The 21276-nt window shown below is 44.4% G+C and overlaps 1 protein-coding gene across 2 annotated transcripts in view; it reads right to left on the bottom strand.

Annotated features, from left to right (window-relative positions):
• HADH (hydroxyacyl-CoA dehydrogenase) overlaps window positions 1-20718 on the bottom strand; it is a 44597-nt gene extending 23879 nt beyond the window's left edge. Inside the window, exon 1 of one of the 2 annotated variants that reach the window (XM_027599060.1) lies at window positions 20492-20718. In XM_027599060.1, coding sequence (XP_027454861.1) covers window positions 20492-20623 — 132 coding nt within the window. In that variant the 5' untranslated portion in view covers window positions 20624-20718. Of the gene's footprint in view, window positions 1-19712; window positions 19817-20491 lie in introns of those variants that run through there. The other variant, XM_027599061.1, reaches the window with a different exon arrangement.
• Between the last annotated feature and the right edge of the window lie 558 nt (window positions 20719-21276).

Below are 21276 nucleotides of genomic sequence, written 5' to 3'. Positions count from 1 at the left end.
GAAACCGTGCGCAGAAGGTGACACAGTAGGCCCGAGACTGTTATCTTTAGAAAGGCCCTTGGCGGGGCCCCGGAAACTCAGACTGGGAGAGAGTTCCCATCCTTTCCCTAGAGGAATGGCTCGTTGTGCCTAAACCACTCGTGCGCTGTGGCCTCTGCTGCACACCTGCTTTCCCTCCAGGGCTCAGGAATTGGGGAGTGTGCCAGGCAGAGGGTACCTGTGTGACCAGCCCCAATAAAAACCCAGGGCCCCGGGTCTCCAGTGAGTGTCCCTGGTAGACACTCCACATGTGCCATCACAACCTGTAGCTGGAGGCGCTGCGTGTGTCCTGTGTGATTGCACAGGGAGAAGACTCTGGAAGTGGCCCGGCTCTCCTCCAGACTTTGCCCCTTGCACCTTTCCCTCTGTTGTTTTTGTTTTGTAGCCTTTTGCTGAACGAAACTGTAGCCATGAGTATCATTATATGCTGGGTCCCATAACTAAATCACCAAACCTGGAGGGGGCGGGGGGGATTTGGTGGGTAATCCTGACACAGAAACTAAGAAAACAAATCTCAAATTCCAGATGCAGTTTAGTTGAAATTAAAATTATTTTGAGGTGGGGTTGCCTGGGTGGCTCAGTGGTTAAGCATCTGCCTTTGGCTCAGGTTCTGTGCCTGGCGGGAAGCCTGCTTCTCCCTCTCCCACTCCCCCTGCTCGTGTTCCCTCTCTTGCTGTGTCTCTCTCTGTCGAATAAATAAATAAAATCTTTTTTAAAAAAATAAATAAATAAAAATTACTTTGAGGCAGGCACCCTGGGGAGCAACAGCTGAAGGGAGGTGTGACTGATAACCACTGATGGGGCACCTTGCCTGCAAGGTAGGGGCGAGCAGAGGTGCTAGCTTTAGGGACCTTCCGTTTTTGTTCTGGCTCCTCTGAGAGGCGTCTGGAATGACACAAGTGATTTCCATTTTGTCCCTCTTAACCTCTGACCTAGATTATCCTCTGAATAAGCCAGAAAGGACTCCCCAGATTTCTACCTGACTAGGTCCCGATCCACTTTCCCCTTTTCTTCTAGCAGGCATCACTCGGATTTTTTTTGCTCCTCAAGGAGTTGGAGAAAAAAATTCAAGTACATTTGGCACAAGAGAATACCAAAGCTGAAGGGAACAGAAATAAAGAAAGAAAATGAGGGCAGTGTCTTTTGCTTAGGGACTTTATAATCACACTGAGAATACCGGGGTGGGGGGAGAAAACTAAGGATATAAGGCTCCATAGGTGGGAAGTCAAATAAAATAAAAACTGCCATCGTGAAGAATCCTGTCAGGCAGCTGAACTCAGAAGGCTCGTTGAAAGGAGGACATGTGGAATGGGCCAACTTCCCAAGGAATAAAGGATTAACCATAAAGAAGTGAGGGGTGGGGGACAAGTGAGGGGTGATTTCACACCTTTTCTCTAGAAACCCACTTTCAAAGGTATAGCCATGTTTGATTATGACAGTCATGGGACATTTTAGTTACATAACAGATAAGCCACAAGGCTTTCCTTAGATAGCTGACCCCTAAACAACTTGGGGCTAGGGGTGCTGACGCCCCCCCCCCCGCACTGCTGAAAATCCACATACAACTTTTGACTCCCCCAAAACTTAACTATTAATAGCCTACTGTTGACCACAGGCCTTACCAATAACAATCAGTTCACACATATTTTGCATGCTTCATGTATTATATACTGTATTCTTACAATAAAGCAAGCTAAAGAAGATGTTAAGAAAATCATAAGGAAAATATATTTACAATACTGTAAAAAACAGGGGCACCTGGCTCAGTCAGTTAAGTGTCCGACTCTTGATTTCAGGTCAGGTCGTGGGGTCGAGCCCCACATCTGGCTCCGTGCTCAGCATGAAGTCTGCTGAAGATTCTCTCACTCTCCCTCTGCCCCTCCCCCTGCTTACTCTCTCTCTCTCTCACAATAAAATCTTTAAAAAAATATATTGTAAAAAAAAATCCATGACTAAGTGGGTCCCCACAGTTCAAGCCCATGTTGTTCAAGGATCAACTATAACTGCTTTTTTTAAACTGTAAGCAGATCCAAACCTAGAGGGGAAGTGCCCCGAAATAGTCAAGTAAACCAGAGGCACGTGCATTACAAAAGCACTAAAATTCAACCAGGAAAAACCATGGCCAGAAAAGCATTTACAGCCTTCATGCTAACCTTCTTCTCTTAATCCAAAGTCCTCTGATAAACTCCCCCAGCCACTCCCTGCCCCCCGTGCAAGAAGACACTGGGCAATCCGGTCCCTGCCTTGCTTCATCCGGGTTTCTGGCCGAACACACTGGAAACATGTGTGTAGACACTGGCCAAAACCAGCTGCCAAAACAAGGCTCTCCGGACAACGTTCCAGGAGAGCAAAGTGCGCATGTCAAATGACCATGTCAAAGTGACCGAGTGTGTAACATTTAGTTTCCCTCTCACCCAGAAGATGCAAGAGGTACAAGGAGGAGCCAAACCTGACAGAGAGGAAGAAGACAGATCTTTCCCAGTGCGTTACTGATCACATTCTTGCTCTGCAAAATCTCCCTTAGCTCCACCGTGCCTCACTGGTCTCAAAAAGCTCAATGTTCTCTCTCTTCCTCAAGTGACTGGAGCATTTTTTATGCTCCAAATTGCCTCTACTGGTATTTCTGGTCCAGTGAGAAGGCAACAATTGTATACTCTGAACAGTTACACCCAGCAGTCTTGTTTTGTTTTTGTAAATACTTTCTACTTCAGCTTTTCTTTAATTCATAAAACCTCAGGAAAATATGAAGGAAATCTTATGGTAGAGACACAGGTAGAAAGGACATTCCTATTTAAACCCGAAGTGGATATGGTTAGGTCTGAATAAAGAAAAAAAACAGGCAAAAAAGAGAAAATTAAATTCTCCTTGAAATATTTTCCATTTTGGGAAGAAGCTCTTTAGTTCAGGTCACAATTTATTTGCATAGAAACAAATGACCATTACAATATTACCTCAGGTGATTTCAAGTTATAGCAACATTTTCATCCTACCCACCTGCAGAGAGCAACCCATCCTAATGTTCTAGTTCCTTGCAATCATTTCTTGCAGAAATACCCTAGGGACACCAGGTCAGCACCATCTTGAGGGCAACTTCAAGCACTATTTGTCTCTGCAACTCTAAGTGCCTGGCCCACAGCCAGCACCCAATGTTTACTTGTTAAATAAATGAACAAAACACAATATTAGATACTTAATAAAGTTTCCACAGGATGAGTCTGGTGTTTTTTGACTGTATTAATCTGCTCCTACTGTTGTGTGTCTCAACTGTCCAGCACTGAGACAGACTCAGGATGCAAGCAGTCTGTCCCTTGCCCCCATGCATTCCATGTCAGACTCTCATCCCAGATTGGCTCAATAAGCTGAGGCAGTCTTAAGCATGGCTAAACAGTCACAGGCCACTAATAAACACCAGCTTGCTTCTTTCTAAGTTATTAATGCACTTGTCTTATTTCTCCTATGAGATCCCTGAGACCTGGGAGAGCTTACAAAAGTAACAGTCTCTACACACAATTATCAGAACACAAGCCCTTAAAAAAAAAAAAAAGCCAAATGCAGCAAAGAGATGCAATGTACTGAGCATTTACTACGTGCCAGGCACATACTTTGCATTTTCCAAGACTATTTCCGATCAATCCAACAGCCTTGCAGAAGTAGACAGCATCCCTGTTTTGCAAAAAAAGGAATGAAAGAAGTTGAGTCACTCGGCCCAGTATCACTCAGCTGCAAAGCTGTGAAGCCAGAGTTCAAATTCCAAGGCTGCCTGGCTCCAGAACTTTTCTTGTAATCTAGTTAGAGGAGTACAAAGAATGCTGTCTTATTTGCTGAGACAACCAGCTTTCAAGATACAGTAAATAATAAAATACTATTTTACAAAAATGTCATGCTACTGACTTGTTATTCTCTTTCCCACATGCCTTCCTTAGTAACTATTACGGACTTGGTGACATCTATAAAAATTCCTCTTAACACGTCAGTTCTTCTCCAAACTGGAGTCCTAAAACACGTTCACAGTCCTTATGAAATTGGCAGCACCATTTCATTTTGTAGATGAGGAAAACTGGGGCTGAAAGAGGTTCCATACCTTGTACACTGTCCCATGGTGAGGGTTAGCAAGTGGTGTAACAACACACAGAAGTAGCCTTCAGTTCAATCAAATCACAGTCATGTTCACAGCAAATATGACTTGATAACCAAGAACATCTATCCAGGCAAATGACATCTGCCATGTGAGCCTCAAAAGACACCTAAAACACCCTATGGTTCTAGGACAGCAGTTCTCAAAGTGTGGGGACCGGACCAGCAGCATCACCCTCATCTGGAGACTTGTTAGAAATGCAAATCATCAAACTCCACTCCCAACCCAATAAATCAGAAACTATGGGTTGGGGGCAGAATTTTAACAAAGCCTTCCTGGTGATTCTGATGTTCTACGATCTGTGCTCAAATCTGGTTGCAGGTTAGAATCAGCTGAGAAACATTTAAACCAACTATCGTCCAAACCTCATCTATAGATACTGATTTATTTAGTCTGAAGGCACTGGCATTTTAAAAACAACCCAAGATGATTTTTTTTTAGATTTACTTATTTATTTGAGAGAGAGAGAGAGGGAAGGAGCAGAAGGAGAGCAGAGAAAGAGCCTTCAACAGACTCCCTGCTGAGTGCAGAGCCCTACAAGGAGCTCGATCTCACGACCCTGAGATCATGACCTGAGCTGAAACCAAGAGTCAGACACTTAACTGACTGAGCCACCCAGGTACCCCTCCTTTTTTTTAAGATTTTAGAGAGAGAAAGTGTGAGCACACGAGAGAAATCCCAGATGATTCTAATGTGCAGCCCAAATACTCAAGAATCACTCAAAAATAAAGAACCTGTCTGCCCTGATTCCTATCCCCATCCACCCCAGCCCTTCTCTATTGCCAATTATCTCCTCAAACCACTGAGAGGCCAGCAAACCTCTGTCCCAATATCAGTAGGGGTTTCTATGTCTTCCTGCTGCCCTGTGTCCATGAGAAAGTTCTAGACATTATCCAGAAGATACTATCTGGAAGACTCCTCTCCTCTAACTTCTCCCCAAATTCCTCAAGGAAATGTCAGGTCCCATCAAGCCCCTACTTCTGCCCAGACCTCTTGAACATCAGTGTCTTGCTCATCTCCCCTAAAGAGAACTTGTTTCTTAATTCCTTTCTTTAAGGTCAGGCCCTGCACACATGTTTCCCAATTATGTTCCAGTCCCTTCCCTTGAAATGGCGGTCTTCTGGCCTTGATCTCTGACTGTTTACAGCTGGCTCCTGGCTAACCCCTAACAGCCCTAAGCTAGCCACTCCCTTTCTTTCTTCTCCACAGGCCATAATGCCAGGAAAAATCCTAAGCTCCCTAGAAAGAAATCCCTTGAAAAACTCCAGAACAAACCCAAACCCGAGTCCACAGAGGTTTGCTATCCCTAGTAACAACTACAGTTTAGAGTACTTCCTATGTGCCAGACATCAGGCCTATCCTATCTCATTTAATCTTATTTAACCAATTCTCAAGTATTATCAAATGCCAATTTTAATGAGGTGTCACTTTACAGTTCTGTAGTTTACTCTCTTGAAGACAATGATGAGATTAAAACCTGTAATAAAAGAGCATATAATATGATTATTTTTGACATCTGGAACAGGAAAATTCATTCTGCAGTTACCACTACTCCCACAGCTAATTACTGATCCCAAGGCAGGATCCATGGAATACAAGTATTTATTCCATGAGCATTATGCTCACCACTGGGAGGCTCGTCGGTTCTTCAGCATTCAGAGCTCTTACATTTTTTACCAAGTGCCAGTAACTGTTCTATTCTCCCTCTTTTCTTTCTTCAATTTACAGCAAAAGGTTCTTGGAGGAGGTACTGTGTCTTCCCTTGGCACAAATAATACTATGAACATAAATGTACATACTGGCACTGAATGCCTCAGATCTCATCGGTGATACAATAAAAACACTCACATCATCCAGAAGATGCTTAAAATTTCAGGATCAATGAAAGGAAAACACATAATTTTTTAAATTTCTTAAGAACTCTCAGAGCCTCAAAATCCTCTTTTCAAAAAGACTTTAGTTTGAAAAACAATGACCTCATCTAACCTTTCTGGTAACCATAAGATCAAGTGTTAAGAAAGAAGGTGTGTATGCTGAATTACAAGTATCCAAAAAAAAAAAAAAAAGCCACACACTTAAACTGAAACACAGTGTTGACACTTAGTTCAACAGCATTCCTCTCTGAGTCCCACATAGTACCACACTAGCGTAGGGGCACATAATTCAACAGCAAAAGCCTCCCACTTGAGTTTCCCCACTTTAAGCTCATCTCTCCCAACCTTAACAGATGTTTGTTTCATCTTAAAGTGCAAGTCAGAAGTCTCCATGGATTCACATTCCTTCCTCCACTAACCACCCAGGTCTAAAAGTGTCAAACTCATAACTCCTAAGGCCATCCTACACAGTTCCTTCAGCTGCTTTTTGACCTTAAAATCTCTTTCCCATATAATTTCTTCACTCTTTCTTGTAAGAATCATACCTAACTGCTGCTGAGGCCTACTTCTCTCCTGTGATAGAGACGGTGGTTCACAGTTACGGCTTTCCGGTGACTCCTCCCCAATGAAATCCAGAGTCCTTCAAGTGGTTAGGTCTTCATTCCTGGCTTTCAGTTACGCTCTGGTTTGAAGGCTAAGAGCAGAACAAGATTGTTGTGTTGTTCTTGGAAGCCAAATAATTGTACTGGGGTACACACACAATCTGGACAGTGGGGAAGCCTTTGAGAACAGTCTGGGTAGAAAATGCTTTCAACAAACGATCAAAGTCACAGACAAAAAGCCTGGCTTCTTAGAAGTGAGCATTCTTGGTCCCCTCCCCAACACCTGTGCGCCCCTGTGAATGGAGGGGAACTACCAGTTAGAGTATCATGCTGGCCACATCTCTACATTCATTCCTTCAACTACTGCCTACCACTAACTCAACACCTATGTTGTTCATGCCTCTTCCAGGCTCTGGGATGAGGCAGTGAACAAAACAAATCCCCTGCTTTCAGAGAACTTTCACTCCTCCTAAATTACCCAATTTCATCTTCATAATAGCCTTTGGGGGAGGCACTGTAACAAGGAGCAATCTGAAGGTCTGGAGAGGACTAGGATTTGAAGGTAGGGCTGTCTGCATCTGGAGCTCATGTGCTGGCTATTCTTGACCCAAAAGGCATGGCAGTCAAGACTATTCTGTCTCGGTATCTTTTTCTTCTGCAATATCAATCATTCTCTTAATTCCAACTGTGCCTAAAACTAACATATTCTGTCCTCAGTCACCATCTTGATGTCCTACAGTCATTGAACCAGTTTTCTTTGAACTCCATTAATGGTACCACTATTATGACGGTCACAATTTGCTACCGTTTTTCTTTGAACTCCATTAATGGTACCACTATTATGACGGTCACAATTTGCTACACAACACTTTTTTCTTAATCTCAACCCTTAAGTACTGTCCAAAAAAATCCTACCCACCATCCAAGACCCACTTCAAATGCTACCCTCTCCATGAAGCCTTTTACCAAATGAATGTGCTCTTTTCTCTGTTTTGAAACCTCAGAGCTAGATTTTTACTGGTCTTACTCTGCTACTGTATACCAAAGAAACTGTGTCATTTGGATCTTTGTCTAGCAATCTCCGCTCCCGGATTTAAATTCCTTATGGCATAAACTGATTTGATCTTTCTATCTTCTGGTACTTACCACATGCCTTGCACACGGTGGCTGTCCCATAAGTAACTAAAGACTAAATGCTTTGTAGCATAGTAACCTGAACCTGTACTCTTCTCCAGCCACACCCCACTTCCTCCTCCTCCATACTACTTCACAGCTTCACGCCCCAGCCCAGGTGGTTCCCTCTACCAGGAAGCCCCTTCTCCCTCACTGCTACCTGGGGGACTCCAATCATCTTTTAGAATTCAACACAGAGGCTATTTCTCCTTTAGGGAAACCTCTCCCAACCTTTAACAGAGGTGGTCACTTCTTGGCACCTCTACAGATTTACAGATACAAAAAATCTTTCATATAAGATTCCAAATACTGACAGAAAAAGCATAGCGCTGGTGTGAGCCACCAGCTATCAATGGCTGCTCCATTATGTAATGGTAGTGCAATCACCAGGATATGGTAGTGCAAACACCAACTTTGAATGATGAACTCAAGATAACACCTAGAGACCTTTTCAAAAGAGCTGCTGCATCATCCACTTCGGAGTCTGAATTTGCTGTTACCACAAATACCAATACAGGGTGGATCTGGCACACTCCTATTTGCAGTCCAAGCAGAATTTCCAGTAGGGACACTGGGGTGGCTTAGTCGGTTAAGTGCCTGACTCTTGATTTCGGCTCAGGTCGTAATCTCAGGGTCTTGAGCATGCCCCAGGTCAGGATCCGTGCTCAGGGTGGAGTCTGCTTGAGAGTCTCTCTCTCTCCCCCTCCCCCTGCTTGCTCTCGAAATAAATAAATAAATAAATAAATAAATAAATAAATAAATAAATAAATAAATAAATAAAGTCTTTGAAAAAAACTTCCAGGAAATATAAATTTCATATACATATACGCAGTATAATATGTGCATATGCCTTTTTTTTTTTTTAAGAGAGAGAGAGTGTGTGCAAGTGGAGGGCAGGAAGGAGCAGAGGAAGAGAGACTCTTAAGCAGGCTCCACGCCCAGCACAGAGCATGACTCAGGGCTCCATCTCAACACCGTGAGATCATGACCTGAGCCAAAATCAAGAATCAGACACTTAACTGACTGAGCCACCTAGGCGCCCCTATACATATGCCTTTTTAAATGTCCCTTTTTCCTTACCAGAGAAGATGTATCATATAGATCAGATCAGATCTTTTTTTTTTTAAAGATTTTATTTATTTGACAGAGAGAGACACAGCAAGAGAAGGAACACAAGCAAGGAAGTGGGAGAAGCAGGCTCCCCGCAGAGCAGGACCCTGGGATCATGACCTGAGCCGAAGGTAGACACTTAACGACTGAGCCACCCAGGCACCCCTATATCAGATCTTATGTATTTAAAAGTCTTACCTTAAGGTATTTATTTTTTTTGAAGATTTACTTATTTATTTCAGAGAGAGAGAGAGAGCTCGCGCATGAGCAAGCATGAGTGGGGAGAGGGGCAGAGGGAGAAGCAGACTCCCAGCTGAGCATGGACGCCCCCCCCCCCCCGCAACGTGCAGCCTGACCCCAGGACCCCGAGATCATGACCTGAGCCAAAACCAAGAGTCAGACGCTTAACCAACAGAGCCACCCAGGTGCCCCTGACCTTAAGATATTCAAACTACCAAAACTTTCATCTGTATCAGGTCACATCCCAGATATGACAGATAGGCAATCTATCTCCCTTTATTAGTTAGTTGTTCATGCTTGTATTTCCTTCTCTGGACCATGAACTCCTCAAGAGCAGCAACCACATACTACCTTTTACCCACCCCAATACCCAGCACATGCAAGACACTTAATATTTGTGAAAAGAACACATGAATAATAGATTTCTAAAAAGCCTTAGTTTTTAAGTTATTTTTAGACGAGTTCTCAAGAAGTCATGACTATACAGAATGGCTAAAATTAACAACACAGGAAACAACAGATGTTGGCAAGGATGCAGAGAAAGGGGAACCCTCTTACACTGTTGGTGGGAATGCAAACTGGTGCAGCCACTCTGGAGAACAGTATGGACGTTCCTCAAAAAGTTAACAACAGAACTACTCCACGATCCAGCAACTGTACTACTAGGTATTTACCCAAAGGACACAAAAATATAGATTCAAAGGGATATACGCACGCCGATGTTTACAGCAGCATTATCAACAATAGCCAAACTATGGAAGAGACCAAACGTCCACTGACTGATGAACAGATAAAGATGTGGTATATATCTACAATGGAATATTATTCAGCCATAAAAAAGGAATGAAATCTTGCCATTTGCAATGACATGGATGGAGCTAGAGGGTATTATAATAAGCAAAATAAGTCTGAGAAAGACAAATACCATATGATTTCACTCATATGTGGAATTTAAGAAACAAAACACATCAACATGGGGTGGGGGGAGAGAGGCAAACTAGGACACAGACTCTTAATTATAGAGAACAAACTGAGAGTTGCTGGAGGGAGGTGGGTGGGGGTGGGAAGATGGGTGATGGGCATTAAGGAGGGCACTTGTGATGAGCACTGGGTGTTATATGCAACTGATGAATCACTAAATTCTACACCTGAAAGTTAACACTGTATGTTAACTGGAATTCAATAAAAACTTGAAAAAAAAAATCATGACTGTAACTTGAAACTATAACAAATTTTACGTAACTTTCAAGTTATTTTAGAATTATAAAAAAAATCACATTACTTTTTTTTTTTAAGATTTTATTTTTTTATTTTTTGACAGAGAGCACAAGCAGGGGGAGCATAAGCAGAGGGAGAGGGAGAAGCAGGTCCCCTGCTGAGCAGGGAGCCAGATGTGGGACTCGATCCCAGGACCCTGGGCTCATGACCTGAGCCGAAGGCAGATGCTTAACCAACTGAACCACCCAGGCGCCACATTACTTTGAAAAGTACAGTAACAACAACAACAAAAAGAGCTAATAAGCACAGTCCTTTAGTCAATTGCGAAGGGGGAAAGAATGCTACAAGAGCAAGCAGAGTAACTGTTTTCTGGCACTGGTGGTTAAGATGCCAGGCAAAAGGGGAAGTGAAGGACAACTGCTGTGCAGTCTGGTCTGAGCACCCTGTGATTTCAAAAATGAACTTATGCTTAATTTCCTCCAGCATGTGAACAGGTCTTGTACCCTTCTATCAATGGGGCTGCCGACAAGGCTAGAGGCATGCAAACCCTGTATTTGTGACCATCTGTGAGGGGCACATGTGTGAGCCAGGTCAAGGATGGCCACAGACACACACGCTCAGTCCCTCCAACACAGGTTTCTTCTCTATCACACTGGGGAAATGAAGGCACCTTAGCTTCGCAACTACTGCAAGGTCAGAGATCAGCAAAAGCATTTATTGTTTATGCTTATTAGCTACAAATAATTAGCTACAAGATCACTGATTTTTAGAGCAGAAAGATACCCTACAGATCATTCAGTGTGGTGGCTTTCAACCTTTTTTAACCATAAAAATCCTTCTTTATAGGAATGCATACAGAAGAGCAATATGTAAAACAGAGGTCAGGGTAGGGAGGTTTGGGATTCATAGAGCCCTTAAAGTCCATCAGAGCTTTAGTGTAAAAATCTCTCATCTAGTCACATCCATTAGGATGGCTATGATAAAAACAAACAAACAAACAACAGAAAATAAGTGCTGGCAAAGATATGGACAAATGGGCACCTTTGCACACTGCTGATGAAAATGTAAAATGTTGCCGCTGCCATGGAATACATTATAGCAATTCCTCAAAAATGTAAAAATAATTACATATTATCCGGCACTTCTACTTCTAGGTATATACCCAGAAGAACTGAAAGCAAGGACTCTAAATAGTCCTTGTTGGTCCTATGTATACCCATATTCACAGCAACATTATTCACAGTAACCAAAAACTGGAAGCAACCCGAGTGTCCCAAGACAGATAAATAGATAGACAGAATGTGGTATATACATTACTCCATTAAAACTATTCCAGTGAACTATTATTCCTTAAAAAGGAAGGAAACTCGGACACATGGTACAACATGAATGAACCTTGAAGATATAATATTAAGGAAAATAAGCTAGTCACAAAAGGAAGAATACTGTAGGATTCCACTTAGGTACCTAGAACAGTCACATTCAGAGACAGGAAGTAGAACGGTGGCTTCTAAGGGCGGGGGTGGGATGGGGGAAGTTATCATTCACTGGGTACAGAACTTCAGTTTTGCAGGATGCAGAGTTCTGGAGATAGATGATGGTGAGGGTTTGGCAACAATGTGTATACACTTAAATGCCACTGCACTGCATACAGGCTCCCTCCACTATGTGGCAGTAGAACACTCCAATGAAAACATTCATAAGCCAAAATGGTATAAAGAAAAGACGCAATTACCATTAATTTATATGGAAAAATTTTGAACCTCCTCAGACCCCAAAAATAACCTCTCTTAGGCTTTTCTGATACCTTTGGACACATCTTGCCAATGGATATACAAAAATAAACTGAGATAAAGCACAGGCACACACAGACACAGTTCAAAGCCATGGTGGCTGGATGCTGAGCGTCATTCCCAGGGAAAGAGCCACTCAGGGTGTGTGAGGTCTCTGAAACGGCTTGCTGCCAAACAAGTGCTGAATGCTATTTTGGCTTTTCACCTGTTTTCACAAAAGCAAAAATCCTCCAGGGGTTTCTTTCAGTTACCAAAAACAGAGACTAACGTAGATCTTTCATAAAAGCAAAATGGCATAATGCAAGCTCTTGGAAAGTGGGGGACACCTGCATTTAAAAATGGCTAAAATGATCAATTTTATGTTATGCATATTTTACCACAATTAAAAAAAACCCAAACCTCTGTTCTAATCCAACACAGCACTTTCATTTTACTGAGGAAAGAAACAGAACTAAGACAGAAAAACTACTCACTTAAGATCACATACAGGCAGTACTGTAAAATGTGATTGCATAAAAGGTACTTCTGTCTATAGTACTTACTCCATCAATCTCTTCAATGGCCCCCAGTGACCAAAGAATAAACCTTCAGTTCCCACATATGGCACACAAAGCCTTCCTGGATGGAGACTCACCTCCTCTCCAAACACACTGCTTACTGACACCACCACCGTGAGGCCCACAGCCTCCACATCTACTTCTCCACGCCTTCTCCCCAACTCCCCCTCACTAAGCCTCAGCATCACACATCCTAAGTAAGATCACTTCCAGACCTCACACCCCAAGATCTTCTTAGCCCCAGGCTAGGTATCCTTCCTGTGCTCCTGTAATAGCCCTGTGCCCACCACACTGCTATGACCATGTTTCAGCCTTGTCTTCCCTACTTCCCTACTGCAGGCTCCTGACAAAATGTCATTCATCTCTGGCCACTGAGCACCAAGACCTAACCTGGCTGCAGGGCCCCCAGACAATGCTGGCTGAACACATACAGTTGTTAAGAAGGCCAAGACGAGATCAGATCTCCCGAAGGTCCGGGGTTCTTTTCATCGGTGTAGCTGAGCCGCCGCCCAACAATGTGAAAATAATTATATTACTGAAGGCTCTTACTTAGAAAAGAATTTCACATGTCGCAGATGCAAAGAAACCCCACTCATTCTTCTTGAATTATGCAACAATACCCCCCCAAGTTATTCCCAACTTTCTGAGGAGATGGTAGGGGAGAAATGGAACATAAAAAGAAAGGCCTTCTGTTCCCCCTCCCATAGCCATCTGTTGGTTTTACAATAAAGAGGGCTCTTCCTGGTACTTTAACTTGAGTGACCATAATTTAAGTCAACCCATTAAGAACTCTTATTTTATATTACAGTACCTACCCACTGTAAGACCTTGAGGACAAGCAATCTGTAATGGAAACAAATTTATTTGAAGGCTATGTTCTCATAGCTCCATGACCTCCCTAGCCTTGGTGGAAGGCAGGCTTAGCCAGAGAGAAATATTTTTAGACCCGGGTGCTTGAGAGCTGTAAAAATAGGCCAGGTGAAGAGCACACTTGTCAAAGCCCCTGAGTACTCCAGCCACGGGGCCAAGGAAACACTCCAAGCAGAAGCATGCTGGCTTTATATATTTTTGCAAACATATCACCAGCTTTGAAGCAGCTTAACCTGAATGGTAAACGTGTGAGAACTCTGTACAGAGACCTGTCCCGTGTGCCCCTACACGACAGGAGGACCGCACGGCATCAGCATTACATTCCCTCAGAAAACTATTTTGCCTTCCTTCCAATTCCCAGAATAAGTGCACTGAGCGCTCATGATGCTGACTGTCCCCCAGACGCTGCTGTTCCTCTGCATCAAGGCCTGCCCTTGAGCGCGTGACTGGATCCAGGGAGGGAAAAAGGCATAAATCAGATGCGTCTCTCAGAGCTGACAATTCTGGGTTTATGATTATCTCCGATTGTGCAATTCAACTCTGCCATCAGCATGGGTTGTCTTCACTAACTTCGACAATCAAAAAAAAAAGGCATTCCATCGAGGCTTTCAACCACCCCCGCCCGCTACCATAACCAGCTGGTTTATTCTTACGACAGTTTAATTCACTAGCTGGCTTTGTGGGGGTTTTTGTTTTTGTTTTTTTTTACTTAGGTTTTTATATTTCAAAAAGTATTTCTAAAAAGCCAAAGAAATGTGTCTCCATTTTCAGATGAGAAGTACATATTTTTTTGAAAATTCAATAAGCATCTGGATTTGGTAATGTAGAGAAAAGTAACTCTCCCAGGACTCTCTCCTCCCATCTCCCACCAATTCCAGGAAGAAGAAGAAGTAACTGGACATGTCACTAGCATCAACAAACTCTTGGTTATATTGACCTATCTCTCCAAGATGCTGCCATGATGAATACTTTCTGAGTAGAAGAGACAGTTACAAATCCAAACTTCTCTCTAGGAAGATTAGTATGGCAAAGGCTGCTAGAATGAGTGGGGTTTTGCTGAAAAGGACCAATTAAAAGGCTCCTACAACAATTCAAGTATCAATGCCTGATCCAGGAATTACAATGGGGAGCTCAAGGGAAAGAATGCTCCTCACAGAGAAAAGCCTCAGAGTTTTTGCAGCACAGAGAAGACTCTGACCATGACCCCAGCTTCAGAGTGTATGTGGCTGGAAGAACAAGAGCGGTAATGGCAGAGGGAGGAAAGTCACAGGGAAAGCTGGAGGGGGCAAAGGAAGGGAACATGATGAATAACTAAGTCTTGGCAAGGGAGTCTGAGTCTATTCCTGGCAGAAAGAGGGCATCAGAGCAGCCAAACAGAAATCACCAGTGAGTGATTCTAACTTTGAGTCTAGAGCTAAGGAGAGGTCAAGCTGTTAATCTGTCGATTCCATACCCACAAAAGATCCCCTTGCCCATGGAGACCACACTTGTCTCCACAACACAGCATAGGCCAGAGGTGCAGGCAGAACTGTGCTTATCTCGGCTTCAGGGGTCAAACATCTTCAAAGACAGTTAAGAGGATTTAGAATTAGAGAAGTCATCACCAGATTGATCTCACAAATCTACCAGAAAGCAACATTCACGAAACAGTTACCACTGAACACGCCAGTGAAGTCTCTTCAGCTCTTTGAGCGGTTAGCTCTCACAGCACCGTGAGGCAAGTATCCTTGTTTGCAGATAAGGGAAGAGGCAGAGAGGGGTTAAGTGACTCACCTAAGGTTCCTACAGCAAGGACAGGCAGGGCTGGGTGCCAGGCTCTGCCATACTCTGCTCACTTTCAAGTGTTAGACCACCACTCACCAGAAACTATTGCATTGTTCATATACCCCAGGCAGACCCAGGATAGAGAGCCACAGTATAATCTCCTGTGGGCCCAAGAGAGCTGGCAGTGAGGGGTGTGCCTGAGGCAGACATGGGGAGAAGACAGAAGTGGGAGGAACGGAAGTTAGAAACACAAGCAACGGGCAGGTAACAGTGAGGCTGGATCCAGGACATGGTGGAGAAAACCCAAAACCTGACTGAGGTGCCATTTCTGCTCTACAACGTCCAAACGTATTCTTTGGCATTCTTTTTTTTGCCTGTTAGCCCCCCGCTTCTCCAGTCTCCAGCCCCACCCCAAGTCCAATGACTAATATGCTGACAAGGGCTGGTTTTGCTGTCCCTAGTATATCATGAAGATCAGACAAGAGCCCACTAAAGAAATGAGCAACAATGCAAGAAAGGAGGGAAGAGCTTCATGACAAATGCATCCCATACCCTTAAGGAGGGAGTTAACAATGGAATAAAAACATTCCGTCCATAAGGAACACTCAAAAGGAGAGCTTATAGCCAGGTAACTGTGCCAGTCTCCAGCAATCCTGAAACTTTTCCCAGGCCACTGCACTGTTCAACTGAGACATATTCACTGTAGCAGAAAAAAAAAATAATAATAAAGTTAAACAATACAGAGCAATTGTGACCACTCTTCTTTTCAGCATCAGAAAAAATCAGAGTTTGGGGGCAGAGAGATGGATGACCAAATTCAGTGGCTAGGGAGGAAAAAAGCTCTCGGGTCCACTTGTGTCCTTATCAAGCATCACAAAGCAACACAGATGTTGAGGAAACATTCATCTGTAGCTTAGAATGCTCTCCCCTGCCATTCCCCAACTCTGTTTTAATAGTCTAAGGAGCCCTCCCCAGAAGAAATGTGTACTTTTTGTTTTTTAACACGGGGGGAAAAAAAAAAAAGCTTTGGGTGAGAAGAATCAGGCCCCGAGCCCCTTCCGAACTTTCTCATCTCCTCAAAGACGTATAGTGCACTAAAAGGAAGGTTGTACCAGGAGCCCTGAGGAATCCAGCTTCTGAAATGTACATTTCCAGGGAGCCCACTGGCTCCCCCACCCCCGCCCAGTAACATAAGGAAAGCTATGAGCTCTCTGGGTTCCTCAGATGAAAAAAGGCAACAAACAAGGGAAGCTGAGAAAGGACTCATTCAATAAACTGAAGAAATGCACATCTAGTAGCTTTCTTCCTTTTCTCCCCTCCTTTACAGAACAAAAAACAACCTGCCCCTCACTCAAGGGTCATTTAACGCTATAAGCTTCTTTGCTGGCCTAAGTATTCGGCTAAAGCTAAACTGGTGACCAGAACCATGTCAGACGCCTGTAATGGACAAACACACAAGTTAACCTTATTAAATATTAACCTGCAGCCTAAGGGATTTTTTTTTTTAATTTAAAACAAACAAAAAAATGACAGGCAAAGTAGATGCTCTAGGAGAATACACATGTACAAATGGCCTATGCTCTGATCAAATATAATGAAGCACAAACTTCACTTACCTGAAACCGCTAAATTGCTTGAGAAACATGTTAGGCTCCCACAAAACCTATTCAAAAAACTTTTTTTATCCTACTCAGCATGAAGTGGAACACATGACAAAATGATACATTTTACCAAAAAATTAAAATTGTAAATAGAACTACTTCAGAAAGAGTTCAGGGAAGTGCAAATAAACACATAGCTTAGATGCCAGTTTGTGCTTGTGTCTGTAAGGCTTCACTGAGGATCTACCACGGGTGGGGGGGAGGGTAAAAAGCGCCTTCCCTCTTTTCAGAGGTCCATAACAAACCAAGCACAGACTCAACTGGCATTTGTGTTCAAGATTAAGCAAGTTGGAACAGAATCATGACCAACATTCTTCATCTAAATAATACAGTCCTACCTCCGCAGCAACAGAGTTGGGACTAGATATGAGGCAAAAAGGTCAAATGGACAAGGATTACTTCAATGAAGATAATAACTGTAAAGGCAGCTAACATTTTGTGAGCTCCTATTAGGTGCCAGACACTGTGCTAAGTGCTTGACATATGCTAATTAATTCAATCCTCTCCATACTCCTGCCGGGCTAGTATTAGTATTAGTCCTACTTTATTTTTTTTTAAAGATTTTATTTATTTATTTGAGAGAGAGAATGAGAGAGAGCGCGCGCGCGCACATGAGAGGGGGAGGGGCAGAGGGAGAAGCAGGCTCCCCGCCGAGCAGGGAGCCCGATGCGGAACTCGATCCCAGGACCCTGGGATCATGACCTGAGCCGAAGGCAGTCGCTTAACCAACTGAGCCACCCAGGCGCCCAGTCCTACTTTAAGAAATAAGTAAACTGAGGCCAGAGGCTGAGTAAGTTTCCCATGTTAACACAGCCAGCATGTGAAGCCACGCCAGCATAAAAATCATCCAACTCCCCATACTGAACTGGACCCATTCTATATTCAAAACACATCATCTAATTCTTCAGTGGCACTCAATCAGCAAAACAGATTTACCCAGAGCCAAAAACCAAAGGTCAAGGAGCATCAAGAATGAGGTGATACACTGCCTGGAACTGCATGCTGCAGGGCAGAATGCAAAAACAGATGAGCTAAACCACCCAAAACATCAGCGAAACCAACCAGCGGCACCCAGAGATGTTCTGCAGGAAAGCGTGGTTTCCCCCACAGGATTACAGTTGTCACCTGAAGTGGGTGAGGCTCTTTTTAAACTTTGTTATATAAGAATGGAACTATGTTCCTTATGAATGTCCACTACTTAGACTTCTGGTATTTTTTTTCTGATCCCCACACCCAACATGGGGCTCAAACTCACGACCCCGAGATCAAGAGTCCTGCTCCGCTGCCGGAGCCAGCCAGGCACCCCTAGACTTTTGGTATTTATCAACGTTCAGAATGACAATTCCATTATGTTTCCAACTAGTGCGGTAAGTAACATTTTTCCCCCTTAACTCTGAAAAGGCGCTCCTTGCTCCAACTACTCAAGGATTTGACCCACAAGTATGTGTTCCCACCAATGTCAGTCATTTCTCCCCACGCCTTTCTCAAGTGAATGCTCCATCACCATACCCACAATTTTAGGTACTACCTCTGTGCCTTTTCATGCAAGATAACACCCTTTTTCATGGTATCCAATAATGGATGCAGCATCCCAAGAACTGAGCAATCCCATTTTGTACAAAAGTTGAGGTGATGCTTCCTACATAATTTCTTCTAATCCTCTTCCACTGATGTCTCCAAGGTACTGTCCGTTTCCCATACTGTTACTGGAGGCTAAAGCCTTAATAACTTGTCACCAAGACGCTCTTTAAGTGTTTTTAGGCTAATACATTATTTTACACGTGCCCACAAGAAATCTCACTCTCATAGCCTTGGGAGATTCTGGTGGAGCAGGAAGAATGTAAGCGCGCTCAAGCTAAGCTCTGAGTATCATGTAGTATAATGTGTGGAACTTTCAGTTTTGTTTTTTTTGGGGGGGGGAACTTTTAGGTTAAAGGGACTTACTCCTCCTCACATGTAACAGATTACGGGAACACCATAACCTAGCAGCCAGGGTATCCGTACAACAAAAAGGGCAATGTATGTCCAAAAACATGATCTCAGAAGAAAAATATGAGAGACTGTAAGAAGTCAGATGGATAAAAACATTTTTAAAAAAATACTGATTTTAAGAGAAAATGCAATTAAATATGCGACAAAAAAATCTGCAGGGAGGGAGAATTTAGATATACAGTAATAATAAAGGATTTTTTTTAGAGAGGGAAGAGAAAGGGGGGGAGGAGGGGCAAGGGGAGAGGGAGAAAGAATCCTAAACTGGCTCCTCCACACTCAAGGGCCAGGCAGGGCTTGATCCCACAACCCTGAGATCATAACCTGAGACGAAATCAAGAGTCAAAATCAAGAGTCTGACTCAACCGCCTGAACCACCCAGGCGCCCGGAAAGATTTTTTTAAAAAAGCAAGCATGGAAGTGTGGACTTGGTTGCAGATAGACACTGAAAAAATTAAACCTTATTGACTGTAGCCACCGCACTCCAGTACTCCCTTAAGAAAAACTTGGTAACTGCCTCCGTCCTCAACAATCCAAGTTGCAAAGGGCTGGAAAGCTAAGAATAAAGTCAGCTAAGAAAATCACAGTTCTCCAATATGAGCTGGAATGTAACCGCTAAAAATAAATACATACATACATGCAAGTATCACAGTATCCAGGTAATCAGTTACACAACTGAGTCCGTACCATAGCTCAGGTGGAATAGGGCAGAGTCCTGAAGATGAACAATGAGATTAGAGACTCTTCCTGGGCCCTCAGCCACTCTACTCCCACTCTCCCCAGACCCTAAACCGCGCTGAAACCGCGCTGTTCTCTGCAAAAAAGGGTAATAGGTCAAAGCTGCCTAGCCAACACGCTTGCAGTTGGAGGCGTCCCAGAGCCTCACGAGCTACGATTAGGTAACCTTACAAAGTGCTACCAAAACGATGACTAATTATTCTTTGTAACCCACAAAGGAAACACAAGTCGAGGGCGGGGAACAGAGATCATTTAGAAGAGCAGAAAACGGCTTCGACAAAGACTGTATAATTATTAAGAAACTGATTACAAACAAAACTGATCGCAGTCCAGGTCTCTGGAAGCAAATTCGGTTTAAGCCCAGCAGCAAGCGCACATGTTATTCCTCAATATTGTGCACATATAATACTATACTCTCTGCACGGCCCAATTCCAAACTCCATTCAGAAACACTTTCCACGGAGCCTTCATCGGACCCTGCGGGAGACTGGAATTTAGAACCTCAGGCTCAATCCAAAGACATTCGTTTTTCGGAGGAGTGGAGGAGAGTCAGGCCCAGACTCAACACTCTTCAACTGCACGGGTGAGGGGCGGGGCGGCATTCGCCCCGGTTTCCCGCGGACCCTGGCCTCCCGGCAGGACACCCACTCCGGTCTCGGCTGGCCAGCGCCTGCATGGAAGCGTGCGCAGCAAATCGAGCGGGGTACGCTGCCCGCCCGGCAGCTCACCTGGGCGATGCCGGCGCCCATCAGCCCGCCGCCGATAACCGTCACGTGCTTGACGATGATTTTCTTCGCCGAGGCCGAGGCAGTGGACGAGGAGGACACAGAGCGCACGAACTGCCGGGTTACGAAAGCCATGCTGCGGAGACAAAAGCGGCGACAGCGATAAGACCTGGCGAAGTTACCCGCGGCGCAGGGACTAGCAGCGAGCTGACCTCTGGGGGCGGAGGCCTAGGCCGCCCCTCCGCCCCGCCCGCCCTCGAGTTCAGTGACGTCCTCGACGGCGGGGGTGGAGACTCGAGGTGCGCCCCGCCCATTGGCCCAGGCCGGCGTGGGACCGCGTTCGAACGGCCTAGCGCGTCTTCCGGGCTCACGTGGGCAGGCGCGGCTACGGCCTACAGGCGGGGAAGGGGGCGTGGTCGCAGCGGCGTGGGGGCGAGGGGAGGTGGGCTCACAGCGGTCGGGGGGTGGGGCCTGGGCCCTTCAGCCGCGCAACGCTCTCTTCAGAAAGGGCACCAGTCACTCGTGAGGTGAAGTACCCGCCGTTGCCTTGTTAAATCCTCATCCTTGATGCTTGCGCGTATTTCGGCGCCGAATACGTACATGCTCTTTGGCTGTGGTGATTATTTTAATGCGGTGGATATTGATTGTTTCTGCTGAAACGGAAGGAAGCAAACTGCTCACACCCAAAACAAATGGCTAAGGACCCACGAGTTCCAGTGTAGCGAACAGGCCCACGGGAGGGAAAGGGGGTTGACTTTTAGTTACCCATTTCAGCGTCAGGCATCGAT

This window comes from Zalophus californianus, chromosome 2 (genome assembly GCF_009762305.2).
Source record: "Zalophus californianus isolate mZalCal1 chromosome 2, mZalCal1.pri.v2, whole genome shotgun sequence".
NCBI classification, from domain to species: Eukaryota; Metazoa; Chordata; class Mammalia; order Carnivora; family Otariidae; genus Zalophus; species Zalophus californianus.
This window is presented reverse-complemented; position numbering and strand designations above follow the sequence as displayed.